The sequence below is a fragment of the Centroberyx affinis genome, unplaced genomic scaffold (genome assembly GCF_046629955.1).
Source record: "Centroberyx affinis isolate AG114_WGS23_722 - 3 ecotype Tasmania unplaced genomic scaffold, CSIRO-AGI_Caff_v1 ptg002870l_1, whole genome shotgun sequence".
In the NCBI taxonomy this organism is placed as follows: domain Eukaryota; kingdom Metazoa; phylum Chordata; class Actinopteri; order Beryciformes; family Berycidae; genus Centroberyx; species Centroberyx affinis.
In genome coordinates this window covers 282,886-305,713 of record NW_027281003.1, presented here as the reverse complement: position 1 = coordinate 305,713, position 22,828 = coordinate 282,886, and the positions used below count along the sequence as shown (strand labels likewise).

General features: G+C 42.9%; 1 protein-coding gene across 1 annotated transcript; it reads right to left on the bottom strand.

Annotated features, from left to right (window-relative positions):
• Positions 1–1,549: 1,549 nt before the first annotated feature.
• Positions 1,550–22,824, bottom strand: zdhhc9 (zinc finger DHHC-type palmitoyltransferase 9). Its single transcript, XM_071536392.1, has 9 exons — positions 21,889–22,824; positions 14,041–14,201; positions 10,694–10,852; positions 9,013–9,150; positions 7,466–7,514; positions 6,945–7,047; positions 3,811–3,914; positions 3,351–3,450; positions 1,550–2,389 (listed from the first exon to the last, which is right to left on the bottom strand). Exons 1-9 carry the CDS (start codon positions 22,050–22,052, stop codon positions 2,207–2,209), a joined length of 1,161 nt encoding a protein of 386 aa, XP_071392493.1. The 5' UTR covers positions 22,053–22,824; the 3' UTR covers positions 1,550–2,206.
• Positions 22,825–22,828: the final 4 nt, after the last annotated feature.

Genomic DNA, 22,828 nt, shown 5'->3' with positions numbered 1-22,828 from the left:
CTTAACTATCCGAGTATAGTGAAAGTAAATATGGATAATGGATATAATATGGATTATTTTTCATTGTCTAAAAGCATCCAGTATCAGTCTTCATTCTCAACAAATTGTTTCCAGTGTTGCACCCAAATTATAATAAGATAAAATGAAATAATAATACAGCTGCCATCATTCCCGGCAACTGACATTTTCAGCACTTCTGCTTGATTAATTTATACTATATAGTAGCAATGCAGCCAATATTTTTGGAGTTGAATTGAATTCTTCAGGAGTTACAATAATTGTGACTCTGCTGTGTGTTCAATAAATCGTCTCGGGCAGATCTCAGGGTCTAATCAATAATGACACTGTTGATATACTAGAATTTCTATACAAGTATATTTCACAAACATTAACTCTTGTCTTGCATACAACACAATGACTAATACAAACTCTTGCTACCAACTAGCATCACTTAAAACACTTAGGATTATCTGGACTGTCTCTCGTTGTCTTCGTGAATCCCCTTCAGTAATCTGTGTGACCCAAACAAATTAAAATTCTCAAGCCTCGATAAATGCCGTGATCCATTTGACGCGAAACACGCAGATGTGTGAAAAAGGAGGATAAACGTACACGTCTCTGTCTCGGCCTTACTCTGCGTGATAATGAGCCTTCAGCAGCGGCCGCCTGGCTTTGGAAATACAGGAATAACTCTCACAGCAAGTGTGCAAGGAGAGGAGAGAGAGAGCGCAGAGCGTGTTGAATATGAGAGAGATTTTGTTTCAAAGCAGCGGTTTTATTGTGTGAGAGAAGAGAGGGGAGAGGGCAGCAGGAAGAGAGCAGACTCCGGTGATGATGAGCTGTGGCGTGATTTTGCAGGAGGAGGTGTTCAAGCTCACAGGCAGAATAATTAACACTGGCCACACACACACACACACTCTCTCTCTCAAAATCAACAAACCTGGCTGCCATCTGTCCTCCTCACCGATCAGCTGAGAGGTTTTTAGCACATCTATACCTACTTTAAACTATGTACAAGTCAACAATGGCTTTGCTTATTTTTTTTGCTTCTCATAGTCTAATTGGTAGTGTATAAACGGTGACATTTCTCATGAAACACTGTATGTATCTCTGGTTTGAACGGAGTCGAAGGGCTTCTCTGTTGGTCGACCTTAGTTGCATATGATAGTGCAACTGTTTATGATAAGGCACTGTTACTATAGTGTCTACTATCAACAGCAATCAGGCCTTTTCCCTCATACACACTGGGACACTGGCAAAGTGTCTCCTAGATACAAGACTGTACTGTACAAACTTTACAGTCTCCGAAACAACTTCTACTATTTCAGAGCACCGACGCCACTCTGCATTTTCGACGATATAAAAATGGAAGGACAGTCGTTGATCTGGATCAAATCGATTAAAAAAAAAAAGATCAAATAACAACAGTACTGAATGCAGCAATATCAGAATACAAGGTAGATTTTGACGTGACTGGAGGGAGCTTCTGAGATATTGCCTTTCTATCTCAGCTGAGGATTTGCATGTTCCCCCCCTACCAAGACATCATTGTGTACTGACAGACTTATGCTCACTACTGTAGGTGTAACCCTTGTATCCACACTCGTCAAAAAAGCTGCTTGGCCAGCCTTCCCATGAATTGCATAGGGCATGTAATGTGTGCACTGGATAAACTGAAAACTGACCGTATGCATGATCGAACATTTACACATGTCCAGAAGGAATATTGTCTTTGTCAGACACTTGCAATCCTAAGAGTATATTTGAACTGGCCTCTCACAATAAATGTCATTATGCTATATTAAATAAAGTAAAAGTAGCACTGACAATCAGAACGGGTCCACGGGCGACCTGTGGGAATGCTGTGTTTTTTTGCAGTTCTTCCAGCAGTTTCTCCCCCTGTGTGTCTTTCCATGCAATGTTCAGGGGACAGAGGAAGCTGCATTAGATCACGCCCCTTCCCACAGGAGCGACTGTCAATCAAACAGCTCCGCAGCCTCTGGTTGGGAGAAAAGGGAAGAGGCGGGGACTGCAGCTGTAACTCCGCTTTTCAGGTGGAATGTAGGGCAGGAGTCGAAGAATAACTGAGTCACCCGCACAGTAATCAGACATTGATTATTAATGTTCCACCTCCTGACCGAGCAGGAGGCTGGAGGAGCGGCTACTGGAGGAGGGGCCCAGGAGGAAGACCGCCCCCTTCACGCAGCTAGTGGGCCTTGTCCTTGACGATGGAGGTATCTACGTCGGTCTCGGGCGAAGCCAGCGGCGGCAGCTTGGGAGCGGGCGATTCCTCCTCATCGGGGGAGGAGGTCTTCTCTGTTGAGGAGTCGATGCTCGGCTTGGCATCGTCAGGTGTGTGCTCATTAGGGATGAGTGGAGCTGTGGTTTTCTGTAAGCAGAGAATTGCATGTTGAAATGAGGCAAATGCAACTACTAATGACTATCTGAACCGCAGCAGCCATCACACAAATGAAAACAAATAGATAGATACAAAAACAATAACAGTAGCTGTGGCTAAGGCGCAATATGGCCTATTCAGTTGGCTAAAATTGGGGAAAGACACTAATTTTTAATTCAATCATGCTTTCCAAGAAAAAAGCTTCTGCACACTGTCTCCAATGGAAGTTTCACATTTATTGTTAAATGTGAAACGTTCACTGGAGACAGTGCAGAAGCTTTTTTCTTTGAATTCATGGTCAGTCCGTCGCCTCCAGCACCTGTTGTAGTGCGGTAGCTTTCTATTCTCTAATTCAATCATGTTAGAATAACAGTGTTCCAAATTAAATTAACAGTGGCTGGATCTTCCCTAATTAGTTAAATAAGCTAAAACTGAACCAATATGAGGTCTTGCAGTATGCATGTGGCAATAAAATGTTTTAAGGCCAACATCATCTGTTGGCTGCACAGAGAAGAGAGATGCCAGATTCATGTTTAAATATGAATAAGTTGGCATAGCACAAGGTTATCTAATGATATAGCTATTCATGGGGATGGATCCAAGCAAAATCTATAAAATTAGTTGGAAGGACAGATACACAATGGCAACTGTGTAAAGAGAGGCACAAAATGGCTCCGTATCCATGAGTCACAAGGTGTATTATCAATGTCAGTGCGATAGGAAAAACGCTTTCCACTCACAGCACTTTGTTTCCTCACACACCTGCTTTGCTCTCCCCAGTGCGCTCTGTAATTGGTTTAGACTCTGTTTTATGCCTGCTCACTGTGCGCTACTCGGTGTCTTGCAGGCTGGAACCATTTTAGAGCCAGAGCCACAGAAGTGTGTGTGTGTGTGTGTGTGTGTGCAGGGGGAGGGTATGACAGTGAGAGTGTGTGTGTGTTCCTTGGCTCACCGTGGTTTGTGGCACTGGGTTGGTGCTGTCGGAAGTGGGTGCGCCAGGGGTTGCAGGAGCAGGCGAATCCTCTTGCATCAGTCCTCTTCTGTCCAAGACGCTGGTGAGTAAGACAAGACTATCAGTCACCAGCAACGTCCTGTTCCTTATTCACCAGAATGGAAAAACGCTACATGGACAGATACACAGCTAACTGACTGATGACACCATGCAGTTATCACAGTCTGAATGCCAAAGTCAGCATAGCTAACATGAAAACAACAAAAATACAGATTACATGTTAGGTTTGGTTCACTTATGATGTAAAAATAAATGGTTTAAATGGGAATCTGTGTGCAGATGTGACGATGGGTGTGTACCCTGTTAACATGGTTTTCTCTTCTTGTTTTTTCTCCTCTTCATGCATATTTCAGTTCTCTGGCACAACTGTATGAGTCAAGACTTAATCTAACAGTCTTACCTCGGGTAGGCCGGCCCACACAGCACCTCGCAGCAGTTCTTGATGATGTTCTTGTGGCTATAAGGGTTCTGGACTCTGTTCTTCCCCGACCACGAGCCTTTGATCTGGGAAAAAAAATATACACAATGTCCATTATTGGGGCAGACAACCTGATAGTTTCACCAAACCATCAGCCAATTCCAAACCGCGTCTAAACCTTAAAAGATCCTGCGCACCCTGACCGCTTACAATTCCGCGAAACAGAGCGAATTGATCGGCCGCCTTTCTAAAAGAATTTCCTTGTGCTTATACCTTATTCAAAAGCACGGTTCCATTTTTAGATGTTGTTCCCACAGGCTTGGGCTTGACCTACAAAAGGGATCTTGTCAGGGATTTAATGATTCCTGGTTTAAACAGGAACACCAGGAGCTACGGGTGCGAAAAAGCACGGCAGCCAGAGATTAAAACCACCTAAATAATTCATTGAATAAATCTGAGAAATCATATACAGGATTCCTCCGGTGATAAATTATTCTTCCTACAATGTATATTCAGGCCCATGTATAAAATATTAGACACTACAGATAAAGGTAACAGCCTGCCCATATGGTATATATAATGACAAGTTCCTTCGGCATGCATGCATGGGAGTGTGTGTGTGAGTGTGTGTGTGTGTGTATTGCAGACACAGCTGACAGAGCATGTGCCATCCCATGAGAAACCATGCCAGCCATAGCACTCAAGGTGCCTTCTCTCTTTCACCGCTGTTCCTCCCTTTCTCCCTGACTATCTTTTTCTCATTTCTCTCTCTGCCTCTGCCTCTGCCTCTGCCTCTGCCTCTCTCTCTCTCCCTCGCTGCCACACCAGTATTTCTGGCTGCTGTCCAAGCCCCTGCAGGTATCGATGCATCTATTATTAGGCCAATCACAGATATTGAAACGGCCAGGATGACAGCCATTGTTCCCGCTCCTGGAGCAACATTATAGGTGCATATTGCATCGCTCATTACTGATACAAAAAAAAAAATGAGGCCAGCCAGCCCATGAGGAAAGAAAAAAGGGAATTATAAATTAATCATCACAATAAAGTATGAGAGCACTCTCTAGCTTTCAGCCATCTAGAACCTCCCACCACTGCTGTCGCTCTGCGCTCCCTGCCAGAGCCGCTGCAGTCAGATCTGGGCTGACAAAGCCTCAAATAAAGTATACACACTGTTACGGTACTGTACACAGACACAATATAAATTACTCCCTCTGTGGGTTCATCCAACTGCATCACCACTAGTCATCATCTACTTTTCATCAGTGTGTTTCTGTGTGTGTGTTAGTGTGTATATGTGTGTGTGGAGTCTGATAGAATTACTGGCCTAACAATGAACTAGATAATGACTCAATGGTAATACTGAAGCAATCAATACTCTTTTCCCATAGAGCCTGTGAAACTTCTTTGATGTCAGTAATCAGCTGGTCCCATTTTGTTCTGATTCCAGCTACCCATTTTACAGCTGAGCAGCTGCCATTTGTGCATATTTTTTATATCATTAGGCAGCGTCGCCCCGCTGGTGAGCAGACAGAGCACCAACTGCCGCTGTTCGCATTCAAAATATTTACCGACCAATTTGTCATAGAGCTCAAACTTTGAGCAGAATGCGACTGCTGCTGCTGTCTTGGCCGCGTCTGCCTTGTAAGAGATCCTCGGTCTCAACGGGGCTGAACTGGATAAATAAATGATAAAATGATAAATAAACTAAAAAAAAAAATGGGCGAAATGAAAGAGCAAAACCCCCCTGTGGTCAGCTTTGCTTCAAGGGAGGTCTGGCGAGCAGCAGGGTTATTATTGCTTTTATTTGTTTGTTTTATTGTTATATAGTTTTATATTTTTATTTCAATTTCAGTTAGTTATGTGTGCTTTTGGTACTTTTAAGTTTAGTTTTTATTGTTTTTTACAAGTGTTTACTTTTAGTCTAGTGTTTCATTAGTTTTGGTTCTAGTTTTAGTGTTTTTGGAAGCTCAGAACAGGTATTGTGCAATAGTCTATAAATAATAAATCAGAAATCACTTTAAAAATGTCTTTACCTGAATCTTTCAAAAAGCTTTCAGTAAAAAATAGCCAAAAATTCCCATCGCAAAATACCCTACCCTACCCTGCACATAAACAAAAGATGGAGACTAGAAACATTTGATGTATTTGACGTATTTAAAGTTTTACAAGTAGGCAAGACAGTTGTTTTTATTTGTATGTCAGTTTATGATAATGTTTTATTAACCCTTGTCTCTCAGTCTGGACCGAGGCAGTGTGGTTGTCACGGAAACAGCTCTGTGCTCTTGGAAATTTGGCGTGTTTCCAGCGGCACCTGAGCATCTATGTTTATCTTTCCAGCCACATGAAGGCCATGCTGGCTGATCACATGTAGACACACACACACACACACACAGACACACACACACACACACATACATGTTTGTAATACTATACTTGTGGGGACTTTCATTGACTACATTCATTCCCTAACCCTCAACCTTAACACTCTTTACTACATGCCTAACCTTAACCCTAAACTAAACCTAATCCTGACCCTAATTCTAATTCTAAGATTAACCCTAAACTCAAGTTCTAACCTTAAACTAACCCTTTACCCCCTTGAACTCTGATTTTCCCCTTAAGTAGCTTCAAAGTTAGAAAATGTAGAATATGCATGTACAACAATGTCACATACATATTCTGTACCTGCTTGATTGAAGCCATAGCTGCTTATATTGTGTGAAATATTCAAACCCAAAACACCACTTTTATAGATGCCCCATTACATCAAATGGAAAAAATCTAGATGTGTTGCACATCATATATACACATTTCTATGTCATTTAGCATGACATATTTGGTATCTTTGGGAACCTTGGGATCTTGACTAGAATTTAAATAAAGTTCTGTGGGTTTGAACAAAGCTTGGCCACACAACATGCATTTGTAATGATGGTCCCACCGGTGTGACCCGATGACATGGTGAGAATTTTCTCATCTTTCTATCCTTGGACAGCTTACTGGGGTTGGGTTTTGCTTTAGCCTGATTTTTAATCTTTGCAGGTTGAACAGATTCATGGACAAATAACCTTAATGGTACATAACCTGTTTTAATAGTCATACAATATACTTACATCCTCATTCGTGGTCTGGTTGAGGGAGATCAGGTAGGTGTGGAAGCCAGTCAGTCCCACCACTGACCACAGGGTAAAGAAACACACCAACACCTCCAGCACAGTGAACTTGAGTTAAGGAAAACAACAGATGTTATCTGGCTTCCTGCATGGACGCTGATCAAACAGTGAACAACAGGTGACAGCAAAAAAAAAAAAAAAAAAGGCAGACAATTATACAACCTAACAAAAGCCAGTGACCTTCAACCAAAGGAAATAAGAGTATGGAGACAAAAGCAGGAGGTCAATACACTCCTTAAGTACCATCATACTGGCATTTACAGAGCAAAGGGAGGAATAAAATGGCCAGCTGGGCGTTTTACTTAAATTCAAACCATAAAATGTGATATTGCTTTAACTGCGGTGTCATGGCCGAAGGGATTCTTTGATGTCTTTGAATTTCTATCCTGAGAAAGCGGGTAAATATAGCGCACACGGCAGCTGGTTTTGAGGTATGCAGCGGTCAGAGATTAAAAGGATATGTTCCAGGTGTTTGCTTCAAAGTGCTCAAAAAGCCAGAATCCACTGAGCCTGCGAACAGAACAACACAGGGAGAAGTTAAAAAGAAAGACACACACAAAAACACAGATATAGATTCTCCAACAACCTCAGGCTCCATCTAACACGACAGGCCGTACTTCTCAGTCTCCTCACTCATTCTGCGCTATTAAAAATGCCCGATTCTTCAATATTACACATGACGTTCAAAGAGTGATGGGGCGGCTGCATTAAGATCACATGCCCAGAGCTAATTATCCTGACTGTGGAAGCGTTCCCCGGGCTCCAGTCGTCTCCTCATCATCTGTCTGCGCAGGGTGGAATAGTGAAGCGGGAGGATGATGAAAGAGAAAAGCATGTCAAGCAGTCGGTTGCTGTTGCATGTCACGTCACGCTCCGGGGGGAAAGCCTAGTCCGAAACAGGTCTCAGTTTCGGTGTGTGTGTGTGTGTGTGTGTGTGTGTGTGTGTGTGTGTGCCCGTATGTTTAGGTGGTAGTTTTCTTACATCACAGGTCATCCTTCCTGTTTTGTCACATTCTCTCAGCTATCAGTGTGTCATTCTCCAACATGACGCACGTGTACATTCCTTTTTTTTTCTCTTACTCCTACAACTCCATGGTAACGCTTCATTTTCCGGGTCCACAGTTTCCTAATAATTTCCTAGAAAGGAACTGTTAATTTCTTAGGAAATTTCCTGGAAAGAACCATGAAATTATGTAGTAGCTATACAGAAAATGTCAGCAGTCTGTTGGAGTCGATAAAATACTGTACATTTCTAAAAGAATTTCCTGAAAAGATCTGCAAACCTATAAACTATTTATTGGAAAAATAATAGGCAGAGGTCACTTATCAGAATTCATTATTCATATAATTATATGATCGTAATTGTTGGATTCTTAATTAATTTTAGTTAATTTCTAATTTCTATATAATTTCTACATAATTTCATGGTTCTGTCTTGGAAACAACAGAAGAAATTGGAGGGATTTACCAACTACCATTGAACTCTTTCTCTATTTTCCCTATAATTAGTACATAATTTCATGGTTCTTTTCAGGAAACTTGCTAAGAAATTAGCAGGTCCTTTCTAGGAAATTATTAGGAAATTGCGGACCCGGAAAATAAAGCGTTACCAAGTCCATTACTGAATATGAGCTTACTCTCCTATTCAGTCAGTCCTGGGGGGAAAAAAATGATATATTTCTACTTAAAGACCCCATGAAAAGACATCTTTACTTCCTTGATTGTATGTATTTCCAGTTGAAACAGGACGTTGGGGCGGGACATAATGCAGTGAGGGATCATTCAAAAGTCTAAACTAATGGAATATGAGTCAGAGAGAGAAAGGCAATTTCATTTGATGGGAGGAGTTCGGAGGGGCGGGATTGTTCAAAAATCTGATGGTTTTGTTGGTTAAAAATTTATATTTACGCCTACATACAGCATGAGGTCACCATGAAAGATGCTGTGTTTTCCAGGAAGTGAGTTCATTCCATGGGGACTTTAACCTGGCTCAGTGCAGGATACTTACGCATGACGACGTGGACGATGTCAAAGGTGAAGATGTAAATGGTGAGCAGGGAGAGCGACAGGGTGAACAGGTAGAAGTACCGGTAGTTCCTCTTGCCCACACAGTTGCCCACCCAGGGACAGTGGTGGTCAAAACGGTCTGGGGATGAGAGAGGAGGAGGGGGGTAAAAAAAATAATAATATGTAATATGTACCTTAAGCTCTGGTCACACCAATATTACTAGAAAACACACATTACACCTTTTGAGAGGAAAAAAAAAAATCAAAGATAAAAATACACCAATGTCAGTCGTTTGCGGTCATTTTCTCAAAGACGCAGGTGGCCTTGCACATGCTACTGGATCCAATTTCCCTATTCCTCTAGTCTAAATATAGTGATCACTGTCTCCTCGCTCCTCCACTCCTCTTCTTTCATTTGGAGCACAGCCAGGTGAGAGCGGGCCAGGGTCAGATGGACAACAGAGGTAAACATCTTGCTTTACACTTTTCCCTGTTGCAGACAACGCTGTACACCCGGGATGGAGTTTCACAACAACATACACATGGAGACGCAAACACACACACGTGCAGCAACTTGGGGTTGATGTGAGGTTAAAATATATATGACTAATTCTGATGCTTACAATCACCGGCCATAAACAAATCGGGGCTGTATCTCCAAAATGTCAACTTTTCAGAAGCTAGGAAAAACAGCCTTGCTTTAGCTTGATCACAATGCATTTTTGTCTTTATCCTGTGGATTTTCATTTGCTTTCATAACCCCAAGAGGTCGATGAATTTTCTCAACCCTCTGAGGAACATGTAATCCCTCAACTGAAGTGAAAACATGAAAATCACCAAAATTGGAATTACAGGGTTTTCACAGGACAACAGCAAAATCTAATATGTGATATGTGTTGGGTTAGTTTTTATTATACTAAATATTCTGTGACAGATTTTCACTGCTATAAACAATGTTAAGTTGAGGAGGAAACTGCAGTAAGAGAAGGACTGAGGCATGCTGCTGTGTCATGTTCAGTCTGTGTGTGTGTGTGTGTGTGTGTGTGTGTGTGTGTGTGTGTGTGTGTGTGTGTGTGTGTGTGTTCCTACAGCAGGTGGACTCGCCCCACACAGACGGCCCAGTGTTCACAGTGACTGAGCGTACACTCCCTCCACTGAGCCTCCACTGTTTCCTCTCATATCACCTATGAGTCTACGCTCCCTTCAAAAGCATTCCTGAATCAGCAGCAGCCAAATGTTATTCTGCAGAGTTAAGATGGCATGGCTATACACACACACACACACACACACACACACACACTTAAAACAGCATTCAAAACTCAAAGCACATTCCCAAAAAACTACTGTCTGTGAAGTTGCCAGCCCTTAGACAGTTTGTTTTTGTCTTTTTCAAAACTTTTATACTCTGTCTGCTTAGCCCAACATTTATTTATAAATGTCAGTTTTTAAAATAATTTCATCACCGTGACAAATCAATGCAGAGAGGAGAATGAGGTCAAGGCTTCAGTAATCATTGTCGTCTCTCAAGTTATTCTTCAGTCTCCCACTCACAGAAACATTACTCACCGTTCTATTTCTGAAATAAACCTGTTTCAATGAGTTGTTTTCACACTTTGTAAAAGCCTTTGTCTGTAAAATATATTAACCGGCAGAGAGAGAGGATTAGAGAAGTTATTTCTTACCGACACAGTTGTCACAGATACTGCAGTGAGACGCACGAGGCGGTCGGAAGATCTTGCAGGTGTAGCAGTATTTGAGCTTGACAATCTGGTTGTTGATCTGGACATTGCGGATTCGAGGTGGCGGTCGCTGCCCTGCGGGGACGTTCCCGTTGGCAGCCTCTGTGGAAACACAAAACAACACATCAAGAGATGTTGGCAGTCTTGGCCACACAATAAACTATGTCCACACATAAGCGACACACAGAAGAGCCGGTTTTGCATGCAGCAGGAGGCGTGGAAGTATTGTTTAGTTAATGCTCATGTAAATCCATTACTCCGAAATTGCATTTCACATTGTGCAGCTGCATAATCTCTCCATCGGATCTGATCTATCACCATCTCATTGCAGGCTGCTGTCTGCCTCCATTTGGTGGCCACACACCAGCTGTAAGACCTTTCCTTTAGCAGGCAGTGAGAAATGTAAGATTGAGGCGACAGAGGCGAGAAAGAAATAAGTCATAAATCAGAAAAACTGAACCTTGAGAATGTCACTGAATGACAGTATTGGCTGAACCTGGTATTTACGACGGTCTGTTAGCATCGCTGAGCTGTTAATATTATTTATCAGCAAGACCATAATGCAATGTGTCTTGCTATGTTAGGACATAAAGTCACCTGCTACCGCTGAAACAAACATATTTTTACAGGAATACCTGTTACATGAGAATGTCCTGCTTCTGCACCATAGTGACCAAGTCAAATTTTCCTACATTCACTGCTCTTGGCTTAAAGTCACTGATAATTTTGGGTGGCAATTACCTAGAGGTTAGAGAAGCAGGCTAGTGACTGGAAGGCTGGGAGACTGTGTTTGGGAAATGTGAATGAGTAATGTTTTCCCAACCCTCAGCCACTGCCATCAACGTGCCCTTGAGCAAGGCACCTAACCCCCAGCTGCTCAGTGCAGCTGCTCAGTGGCCAACAGCAGAAGACTGTGGTTGTACTGGGCAGCTCCCAGGTGTGAATGTGGGTAACTGGGTGAACATGAAGCAGGGAGCTGCTGGAAAAGAGCAAGCATGCTCATTTGAGGTAAAAAAAACCCCAACAAAAACCAAAAAAAATAGGCATTTATCTGGGTTGTGGGAAGTGTTCTGAGGTGAGTAGAGTTTCAGTTCAATATTTCTTTATTAACTAAATCACACATTTAATATTTGTATAAGGCTCTCAATTCAACATTCTTAGCTGTGTTATAAAGCAAAACTGTTTTTCCTGCCTTCATACAGCAGTGAACCTAGCGCCCTTAAAAACTTGCGCAATAACCATCAATAAGAAATGCACAGATCAATATCCGAAAGCGGTGAAAATTATCTTATCTGACTGCACAAAATCTAGCACAAGACAAAGTACCGGGCATTATAAATCTACAGAATGTAGCTTTCAGGGTAAAAACAGCGGAGAATAAATTAATGAGTCATCACTCATGGGGGATGATGCCGCTCCCTCGGGCAGCGAGGCTCGGTCTGCCAATGCCATTATATATTCCAAGAGGATGCCTCTCGTTGTATTAGCATTCCCCCCGGGGACCAGTCACTAACAGGCTGAAGTGACAGAGCAGCGAGGCCGGGGAGGCTTCATCACCGCGCCTGCCTCTGCCTCAGACCGAGCTCTGGGTCTCAGTGTCCATACCTGCCTGCCTCGCTGCCTGTTTTCCTTTGGCACGCCCACGCTCCATCATAACAGCACAGGCAAACAGCTAGCCTAGCATATTAAAAACATACTGTTGAATAGCTATATGTGTGGGATGTTCAACTGTTTGTTTTAGCTGTTGCAGTGGATATTCTTCACACAGTCGCCGCCCATTTTAGCATCTGAGTGATGAATGTTTTGCTATTTTGGGGAAATTTGCCTGAACTTGCAAGGTGGCGTGTGAAAAGGGAAGCCAAAAAAGGGAAGGTGTAAGACTGAAAGTAGGCTGAAGGGTGAGTTAGGCTACATGCTGATCAAGGTCAAGGCAAATGAGAAATCCATGCGGTACTCAGTAACACAAATAAGGCTCAGTCGATTTGTGTGTTAATGTGTGTGTGTGTGTGTGTGTGTGTGTGTGTTGCTAATGTGTGGTTGAGAAGCACTGCTCTATCGGATAGATGCTTCCACTGAGATTTCCTCATGTAGGCTACATACAGCAGCAATACATCCTCCACCAGGGTCATCGCAGCCGTAGCTAGACAGTTAAAACACCAAGCCCATTATCATCCGGCGAGCGGTATGAGTCACTGCCACGCCACGACGGAGGAAAGCGCGAGCTGCTGACCGGCCGGCCGTTCTCAGAGGACCAAATGCCTCAGCCTTGCTTTTACAGCCCTCCTCTGTCAAACGCAGAGAGCGGTCTCCACCCGCGCCTCTGGTCTGAAACGAGAGAGGACGGGTGATGGCTGAAGGACACTGTGAATCTGTGAATGCTGAACAGCCACACAGGGAGGAAGGGATGAGGATGGAGGGAGGAGGGAGGAGGGAGTGGGGCTGTTGCAGAGATATTGCGGACAGGCTTATCCCCCCAGATATGAGGAGAGAGTCTGGACAGCCCAGAAAGTGGTCATAAAAAACAAAACCTTACATATGAGGAGAACAACACATGCTTCTTTTTGTTTGGAATCTCCAGGTTTTGTTGTCATTATTAAAACATATGGCTTGTCTTGGTAACCAGATCTTTTGCTAGGAAAAATGTGTGTGTGTGGATTTGTCTGCTTCTACTTCAGATGGAGAGAAAAACTTCAGAGCAAAGAGGGGCGAGACGGACCTCTACATCCTCGGATGAGCAGCCCCAACCTTTAGCCACATAAAGCATAACAAATGAATGAATAAACCAACAGGGCCGAGGCCGTCTCCTGCTGAAGTATTCACGCCTCCAAAACGCTTTCACTTGAATAGACTCCCTCTTCATTTGCAGTCCACATCCCTGGATGGCATTTTATGAGGAAAAGAAGAATGAATACGCCTATCTGCATGATGGTGGAACAGGCACACGAACTGTAATAATCCTTTGTCCTGTTGACATAGTGTTTGAATGGATGAAGATAAGGGGCTGGTGCCTGGTGGCATTATCAGTACTGATTTTGCCTAATAGTTATGCACACATCAAGGTGAAGTGCTGGGCTGTAAGTCACATTAGAAAAGAGGTAAAGCCCACACACAAGTTCGAACCCGACGAAGAACTGCACTGGATCAGCACATCACTAAAAGGTGTATGAATGGGGATGCTAGTAAGTTGGCTTTATTCTTTTCAACTATCATCTGACTATCATCAAAACAAGTCCATTACACCTACAGGGATAAATGTTTTAAAACTTGTGTCAACTGTCCCTGTAACTCACCAATCTCCATCTCGATGAAGGTAGCTTCCTCGGGGAGCGCCCGCGGCAGCACCCCCGGGTCACTGAAGCTGGTCCTCAGCAGCATCGCCATGACGAAGAGGAAGAGCAGAGCAGCAAAAACTGGGATGGCAGGAGACAGGTGTTCAGTCAGGTATGGACATCTGTAGAAGAACAAAAGGATCGTGGTTGAGAATGAAGATCCAGTGGAAAAGGGTCGAGTTTATTTAGATACGGTGAGAGGAGGAAATTGGTTTTCCCTTATTTAGTGATAAACATTGACATAAGCATTCTAGCCACAATTATTAAATGCAGTTACTCTGCTTGGCCTTATCTCAGTATATGACAGAATTGCAGGTGGAAAATTACATGAAACATGAAATTAAAGTCTTGCTTCGTCTTGATTTCATACCAAAACAAATACTCTCTGATTTAAAATAAATCTATTTTTACATGGAGCAAAGATCATTTTTTGCTTCACGTCTACACAAAGTAAGACTGCAGAGATAACAAGCACAACAGAAACAGCAGAGCCCTCTCAGATAACTCACGAGAGACCATTAGCTTTTCCTAATTTTCACCCCACAGGGCAGCATGTGCCGACGGGGCGCGACAGGACAAGATCATACATATTCTGAAGCGGTGTACTCAGCATAAGGTCATGAACCGAAGCCTGTAAGAGCTGCCCTTTCTCTGGACCGCACTGAAGTCATGGTGGTGAATAAACAACATTATGCCACACTCCCCTCACCTTCTGGAGGAGTGGAGAAACATTAGCATAAGTCCAATTGCCAGGCCAGTGATACTGCAGCCAGCAGGACAGTCCAAAAGGCCCGGTCTTCACTGGGAGAACAGATGTGAGCTGCAGTGCAAAGTGCTGCGACAGAGCGGCGAGCAGCAGCAAAAGGCTTCCGCATGCAGTTATTAATAGATAAACTGCACAGCCTCATCTCCTTCCCATGTGGCAGAGATCATATATTCATAATGCAACACTAATATTGTACTATAGGATCTGGATGCACTATATAGGATCTGGATGCACAATATCCTGTACAAGACTAACTGGGTATTGCATGTCATGCGTAAGTCTGCCCACACAGCTGACATCACCAGATGAATAGGCTAAGCTGTATAACATGGAAAATGGAGATTTGAACCACTGCAATGCTATGTGGAGTGAAAACATTATCAAAAGATAGATGTTTATCAATATAAAAGCAAAATCAGGCTACATTATATTGTCCATTACCTGTATCATAACAGTTATCATAATACATTTTGTTGGAGCAGAAATTACTTATTCTACATCTGTTATAACAATAGTGAGAATGTATTTGTAAAGCATTTTTCAAAAAAGTTACAAGATACATACTATATAGAACATATTATGGACAACACCCATTTATCTGTATCACTTAACGCAACAGCCTTGTTACATAAACTAATATAACTAATGATATAACCTATCAATCCCTTTGGGTGACAAAATCTGCTTGAAAGCAGTACTAATGCATGTTAATACTTTCATTCTGAAATAATCGCTGCTGGTTTAGCTTGATTTGATTGGTTATTTCCAGTGCCATCCATGATTTTCCCTTGTCTTGTCTGTTTGGCATTTCATTCTCTCACAACACACACAGTTGAGAGGAAATGCAAAAGGAAAGGGATGTAGCAGAGTAAACAAGTGCGAGTCACGGCAAAGAACAAAGTCCACCTGTTCAGCCCCACTATGTAGATGAGCCAGGTAAGTCAGCATACCTGAGCACTGGCAAGACAATGGCACACTACACCTGCCAGACTGGTCCGATTAGTTTTCCTGTAGTGCCTTTTTCACACTAATGGAAAAAGAGAGCAGAGATCAAATCAATAGAAATTTCCACTGGTCCGAGCCTGAGAAGTGTGTTTGCTCCATTTGTTAGTGCGGAGACAGCAGAGGACAGCCGGTGAATTCAAAGTGAGCAGGCAGGAGGACGCAGCCCGGGCCAGCAGTCTGTCGATGATGTGTAATTGCGGTAATGATGACTGGTCAGCGTTCAAGGCACACTCGATCATCGCTTCCCATCAAGACCCCCCACCCTTCCAGGATGTTACCATTTCCCATGCTTTGTAAGAGCAGGGTGGTACTGACACTGTGTTTATCTATCACTGCACATGCAACAGAAAACCTAAACTTAAGCGGGTCCTTTATCCATTTGGTGAAATCTGTTTTCATCAACAAGGCTATCGGTCAGACTGCAAAAAGACAAACACACACACACACGCCACACACACTCACAGACTTCCTCTCTCCCTTACTTGACTCCCTCGCTCTTTCTCTTTTTGTGCCAGAACTAAGGATCGGTCTCCATCCCTCTGTCCATCTGGTGCAAATCTCCCTGATTTGATTTTGGTAAAAGTTCTGGAAATTATGTATCTCACCACTGCCTTCCAGCATTTTTGAAATTACACTGATTAGCCCTAGGCCTACCACTATAATTACAGGTCAGAACAAGATGACAGATCTGTTACTGATTGGCCCAGCGTGGGACTGCATCCTTCATGAGGGACATGTTTACTGTTGCCTTGATCAGAGCTTGAATTCAGCACCACCTGCTTTAGAAAATATGGAGTGTGCTCAGTAATCTTCCAACATATTCTTTGCCATTCTCGTTCCCTGACCTTACCTTGCAAATTAAGTGTTTACCTCATGAGCTATCTTTAGCTCACACTTAATGGGCTGCCACAGCAACCGTCACAAAATCATTTAGAAGTGGACTTATATCATTTCCAACACATCAAACCCTGTCCTGAAATACAAGACTTTGAATACAGAGAAGAGATAAGGTAAGAAACACTTCTGCTGTATGCAAAGCCACCAGCGCTCTTGCAGTAGCTCCAGTATCTCTACCACAGCAGGGCAATAATAGGTAACTGATGCAGGGTGTGAAGTTCAGCACATACTCTGGAGTGTGTGTGTATGTGTGTGTGATATGGGCGGGGGTGGGTGGGGGTTAGGGTACATTAGATGCATTAGGAGTGTCTACTATAGTCTTTGATCCGTGGGATTTCCCTCTCAACACAGGATGATACAAGCTCAGAGACGAGAAGCTTCTAAAGTAGGGATCTTGCCGTATTAAAATCACCTCAACTGCTAAGCAATAATACCACTGAACCCAAGATCATGTCACAGTTAAACGTCATGCCGTCATGCCTCCTGACGTTTTACCTTTGCCGAAACATTTCATGCCCTGCCTTTATTAATACTTAACATAGGTGTAATCCGTTGGAAACCGGCATGAATCACAATATAAATGAATAATGCACTTGCTCTACTGGCAGATCCACAGAGGGCCTGTGTAACTTCCCTCTGTCATGCAAACATCTGTAAACTGTAGGCTCTCTCCGTTTCTAGGGCACTGCTGAAAAAAACAAAAGCTCACAAACTCTGTTTGCCCTCTCTCCCCCGTCCAGACACAGACAGAAAATCACTCCATTACCAACCGTGGTAAATATTCTGATTAGAAGGTTTTTTCATCCCTCTGCAGCAGGATATATATATAGTCAGATTCATGCCCAGACATCTTGCTATGAACACCGGACTGCAAAGATCTGCCCAGAAACATACACTTTTAATCTCTGAGAAAACCTAATCCAATGTGTGGATGCATTTGGGAGAGGTTACACTAAAGGCTAAAATCTGATAGTTTTAAATCCCTCTCCTTTATTATGCAACAGCTAAATACCAAACGACTGACAGATGAACCAGGAGATGCAGGGGTCGTTAAAAAAAAAAAAAAAAAAAAAAAAAAACGTGGGATTAACGATGTTACATCATAGGATCAAAAACCTTCAATAACAATCTAAATAGAAAGTGGAATGGAGAATAATGATAAATCTGATAATGGTTTCATTTCAGGCACATGAAATACAATACTAGTGACCTGACAGCAAGGGGAAAGAGGCACCTATACTTACAGAGGGAGGAAAAAGAAAATCAATGCATGCCTAACAAGTCCCCACAATACCATAATTATCTGCAAATTGAGTACAGACTAAGAGATTAGGCCCCAAAAAAAAGATGATGGCATCATCTTGACACAAATCTCCTAGGAGAGTGGCAGCATCTATTAGAAACAAACTAGATGAACTGAGGAAATGTATTAAATTTCCTTCCCAGTATGGTGCATGATACGGGCAAAATCATTTCACCCTCCACAGAAAACCAGCACGCTCCTCCTGGCAGGGAAGCTTTCACAGGACAAAAGCCTGTAGATCATCGTCATTGTAAATGGGAGCATGTTCTCCGAGCCGGGCGTAAATCATGTTATTGGCTGGTTAGCCAGGGCCAGGAGCCACGGTTTTGATTGGCTGACGGGGAGACGGGGTGGGGGATAGATGCCTAGGGAAGCTCAGGGGTCTGTTACTAGATCTGCTCCAACCGCAGTCACTCTGCTCGGTCAGCACTGCACTCCTCCTCCTCCTCCTCCTCCTCTGCTCTCGTTACAGCCTCTAGTTTGAGGAAGCTGACAAGAAGACGGGTGACCGGCCGGACGCACTGAGCACCCTCCTGCCCTCCTGGTGTCATGTGAAAAACCATGTAACCCAATTTTGGTGATTTTCATGTTTTCACTAGAACTGAAGGATTACACGCTCCTCTATGTGTTGAGAAGATTTTACCATCCTTGGACTTATAAACCCTTTCAAACCCCAACCCACTATCGATTAATCTATTGATTCATTTTTTGATGAATTGATTAATCACTTAGTCTACAAAATGTCACAAGTTACCAGAGCCCAAAGTAATGTCTTAAAATTGCTTACTTAGTCTGACCAGCAGCCAAAAAAACCCTAAAGTATTCATTTTAGAATGATATGAAATGGAGAAAAGCAGCAAATCTTAGCATTTGTGAAGCTGTAACCAGCAAATGTTTGGTATTTTTACTTGATAAATGACTAAAACGATTAAATCGATTATACAAATTATAAACGACTAATTTTCTGTTCGATCGACTAATCAATTAAACTAATTGTTTCAGCAATACCCACTGGATAAACTCAAAATGTGTTGTGGTCAAGCTAAAAACAAGGCTGCTTTTCTTAGCTTATGAAAAGGTGACGTTTTGGAGATACAAGGTTTTCATCCAACAGTGACAATATACATGTACATAAAGCACACACACACACACACACACTTACGCAGACACACAGAAAGGATCACTCTCATTACATGCACATACGCCTTCCTGGCCCCAGAGCTCAGCATCCTGGGGTAGACGCACAGATGACACACTGTCCTTGTGTGCCAGACTCCCGCTCCTTCATCCAAGCTCCATAGGTGGCTATCCACATGCACATATGCGTGCACACACCAGACACACACACACACACACACACACACACACACACATATACACACAAACGGGAGCTGGCCCAGTGAACATCCCAGGCTGTGTGAGCAAGCCTTCGGGGACATGCACTGTAGCATATCAGCCAAGAGACTATCAAAGCCTTCTTGCTATCATAGGTAAGCTCCCATTCACAGCATATAATACCCAGTGTAATGCATATGTAAAATCCCATTAAAAAATTGGATCAGTGGATACTAGATAGGCAAAAAACCAACAAGCTAAGGACAAACAATCCTTGAATTCATTCAGCTGAGAAAGAAAAAGACAGGCCGGGCCCACCTCTTCAGTGAGTAATTTGTTTGGCTCTTCCTAATTGGGCTTTCCGATTGTGTATTTGCTGCTCATTTCCGCAATTTAGCACAAATTCTAGCACAGAGAAGCCTCCCTGCACGGGCTGCTGATGGCTAATGATAAAAATGAGATGTCTACTTGGCTGTTGTTGGACATGAGCCAGCCCTTGCTCCAAGACACTGCCCTCTCTGTTCTCACATTGACGCCACGGTGCTCACAGCTCACCCTCAAGCCCACATGAAAGGAACGGAGCGTCCAATCCAAGAAAACTACAGCCACAAGGAAAATGTGTGGTGGATTATTTGGCGTGTAACATGGTTTTCCTAATAACAGAATGGTACAGCAGAACATCGCAGGTCCTGTGTTTTGGTCCTGTGCATCTTAATGGGGATGCACTGCATGGGATAAGGGTTTATATCCCATATACAGTATATATGCATACACTCATTGGGCCTCATTTATCAAGCAAAATACACATGCATTAACACAAAGACCGTTTTAAATATACACTATCAAACTCATTTCTTCACAAAATTAGATTATGAGTCTTTGGAAAAGGTTGGCATGCATGTTTTGTGCATTAAATAGATATTAACACTGTATTTTATCAATTTTCAACCTTTTACACATACAGAAATATTGATAAATGAAGGCCACTGTACGGTGCTTTGGATAAAACCAAATTGCATGCATTACTATACCACATAAACCTTATGTGCTATGTTGCTGTTAGACATAGTTGCATGATGCCAGTTTGCAGATGCATCAAAAGCTCAGAGCCTTTCTACAGAAGACTATTACTCTGTCAGCATGTCAGAGGTTTAAATCAGATATGTCTCAAATTGCCCTGTAATGGTGAGTTTGGAATTACCCCCCCCCCCCCCCGTCCGGCTCAGTCTCCATGTTAATATCCATTCCCCCCCATGAGAGATAATTACACTCAACCGTAATATGAATGTAGCCTGCTAACGACCCTCCGGCCATTAGTCACCGCAGGGCCTCCTCCAGCAGTATCAGTCTCTCTCTCTGCCCCGAGCCGGACAACAGCTCCTTCTGTCCGGACCCACAGGAGAGCGGGCTGCCATTACAGTGCAGAGCGGATAGAGATGGGAAGGGCTTGGCACTAAGAGAGAGCAGCTACTAGTCTTCTCTCCTCTCAGCTGTTTGAATCCATTTGGCCTGGTCACTGTATACACGACCACAGTCAAGAGGAGTTACAGTGTTACAGGGTGAGACCTTGTGCTAACTCGTGGTGCCTGATTTGTGGGTTGAATAAAAAAAAAGTGTGAGAGAGAGAGAGGAGGAAAGAGAGAGAGAGAGAGAGCGATAAGGTGGGGCCTTGAAGAGAAGCAGTAAGGCTGATCTGTATTAAAATGATTCAAAGTCATGTTCTATCATTTAAAACATGCTTCTCTTCACACCCAGGTACACACTGATAGGCAGGAATCGGGCCCACATGGTCGTGTGTGTGTGTGTGTGCTGAGCTAATGGGTCCATTGGGTTGTGCTAGTGGGTTGAGACAGAACTGCTGAGACAACAAAAGGCAGCTCTGCCTCTTAAGCAAGAGGCTCTTTCACTGGACAGCAGCGGTTATTAAATATTAAACACTACAGTATGTGGTCAATCGTAAACCTTTGCCCTCGCAGGAGTTCGATTTTGAGCAGCGAAACAGGGAAGCATGGTGTGTTTGGGAGCTTATCAAAACAGAAAATTCTTGTTTATTGCACATGGAGGCCGTACAGGACAGTAGGTTACAGGTCAGATAACAGTGCATGTTAGTCTAGAGTTATCATCCAAGAAAACCCTTAGGAGAAAGAATTATAGGAATCTTATGATAAATTATAGAAGCACATAAATATCCAAAATTATTACACCAGAATCAGGCAGCTGTAGGTCAGAAAATATGAACTACCACAGAAATAGTAACAGGAGATTAAAAGAAATACCATAAAGTAGGATAAGGGTCACTATAAACTCAGTAATGAGTGCCACAGACAAACTGCAAGTCACTACAGCAACATTATAGTGATTTCTCATTATGGGAGGAGGCACATGGGCCCTAAAGTGGCCTGTCCACACTTTTAGGGCCAGGTTTGTTTGTTTTTTTGACAGGTTTAGTCCACTGCTCATTAACACTGCAGTAAGAAGTGAGGTTTTAAAGGCCATTACTTACTCGAATGCAAAGAAGAGGGCGCAGGTCCCGACGATGAGGAAGAGGGTGAGATAGAAGACGCCTTTCTGCCGGGCCATCATCACCCGTCCGTCGCAGCAGAAAGTGTTTTTACCCGGCAGCTTTTCCCATTTTCGCACCTTTCGTGTTATCATTACCGCCGACATGGTGCCACTTGTCAGTATAGTCCTTCTTTGGTAAATGCGAAAATTGCTTCAAAACGGAAATGATGTGGTGTAAGTCTTGTATATTTACGGCTGTAGTCTAATTTGCAGCAGTTACAGTAAGCCTAATAGGTGGTATATACTGCAAATGATGTAACTGAGACAATAAACTGCTGATGATGGAGCTGATAGCTGATCATACACCCTCAAATACTGTTGAATCAAAGTGTCACACAATCCATTGGCAACAAAGAAACGACTGATTCAACAATATTAGTGATTTCTCTACAGGGCGACGACTTTGAAACATTTTTCTTTTCATTTTAAGTGTCGCAGTCACATCATCAAAAATCATTTAATCCATATTTCTAGTTAAGTGCTTCTCCTCTTACTGCACCATGTCAACCCAGTGGCTGGACTCCCACACTGCTGGAAAAAAGAACCCAATCAGAATCCCTTGCTGTCCAGTGAATATTGTAATTTAGTAGCTGAAATTCATCCAAAAGCTTGCGGCAGATCTTTTCCACAAGAAGCGAAAAAATCCAGTCTTGGTTCTTGCATTGGGAGAGCGGACCTTGACCGGTTGACATTCATATCATCTCGATAAATCATAAATGATCACACAGGCGCGCTGCTCAGTGTTCACATACATGCGACTGTTACCATGCGACTGGAAATGATAAATAAGCCTTACTCAAAAAAATTAAAAAAAGCAGGATTCCTTCGAAGCGTGTGGGGAAATAAAAATAATCGCAGCCTGGATGATAAGGTGTATTTGC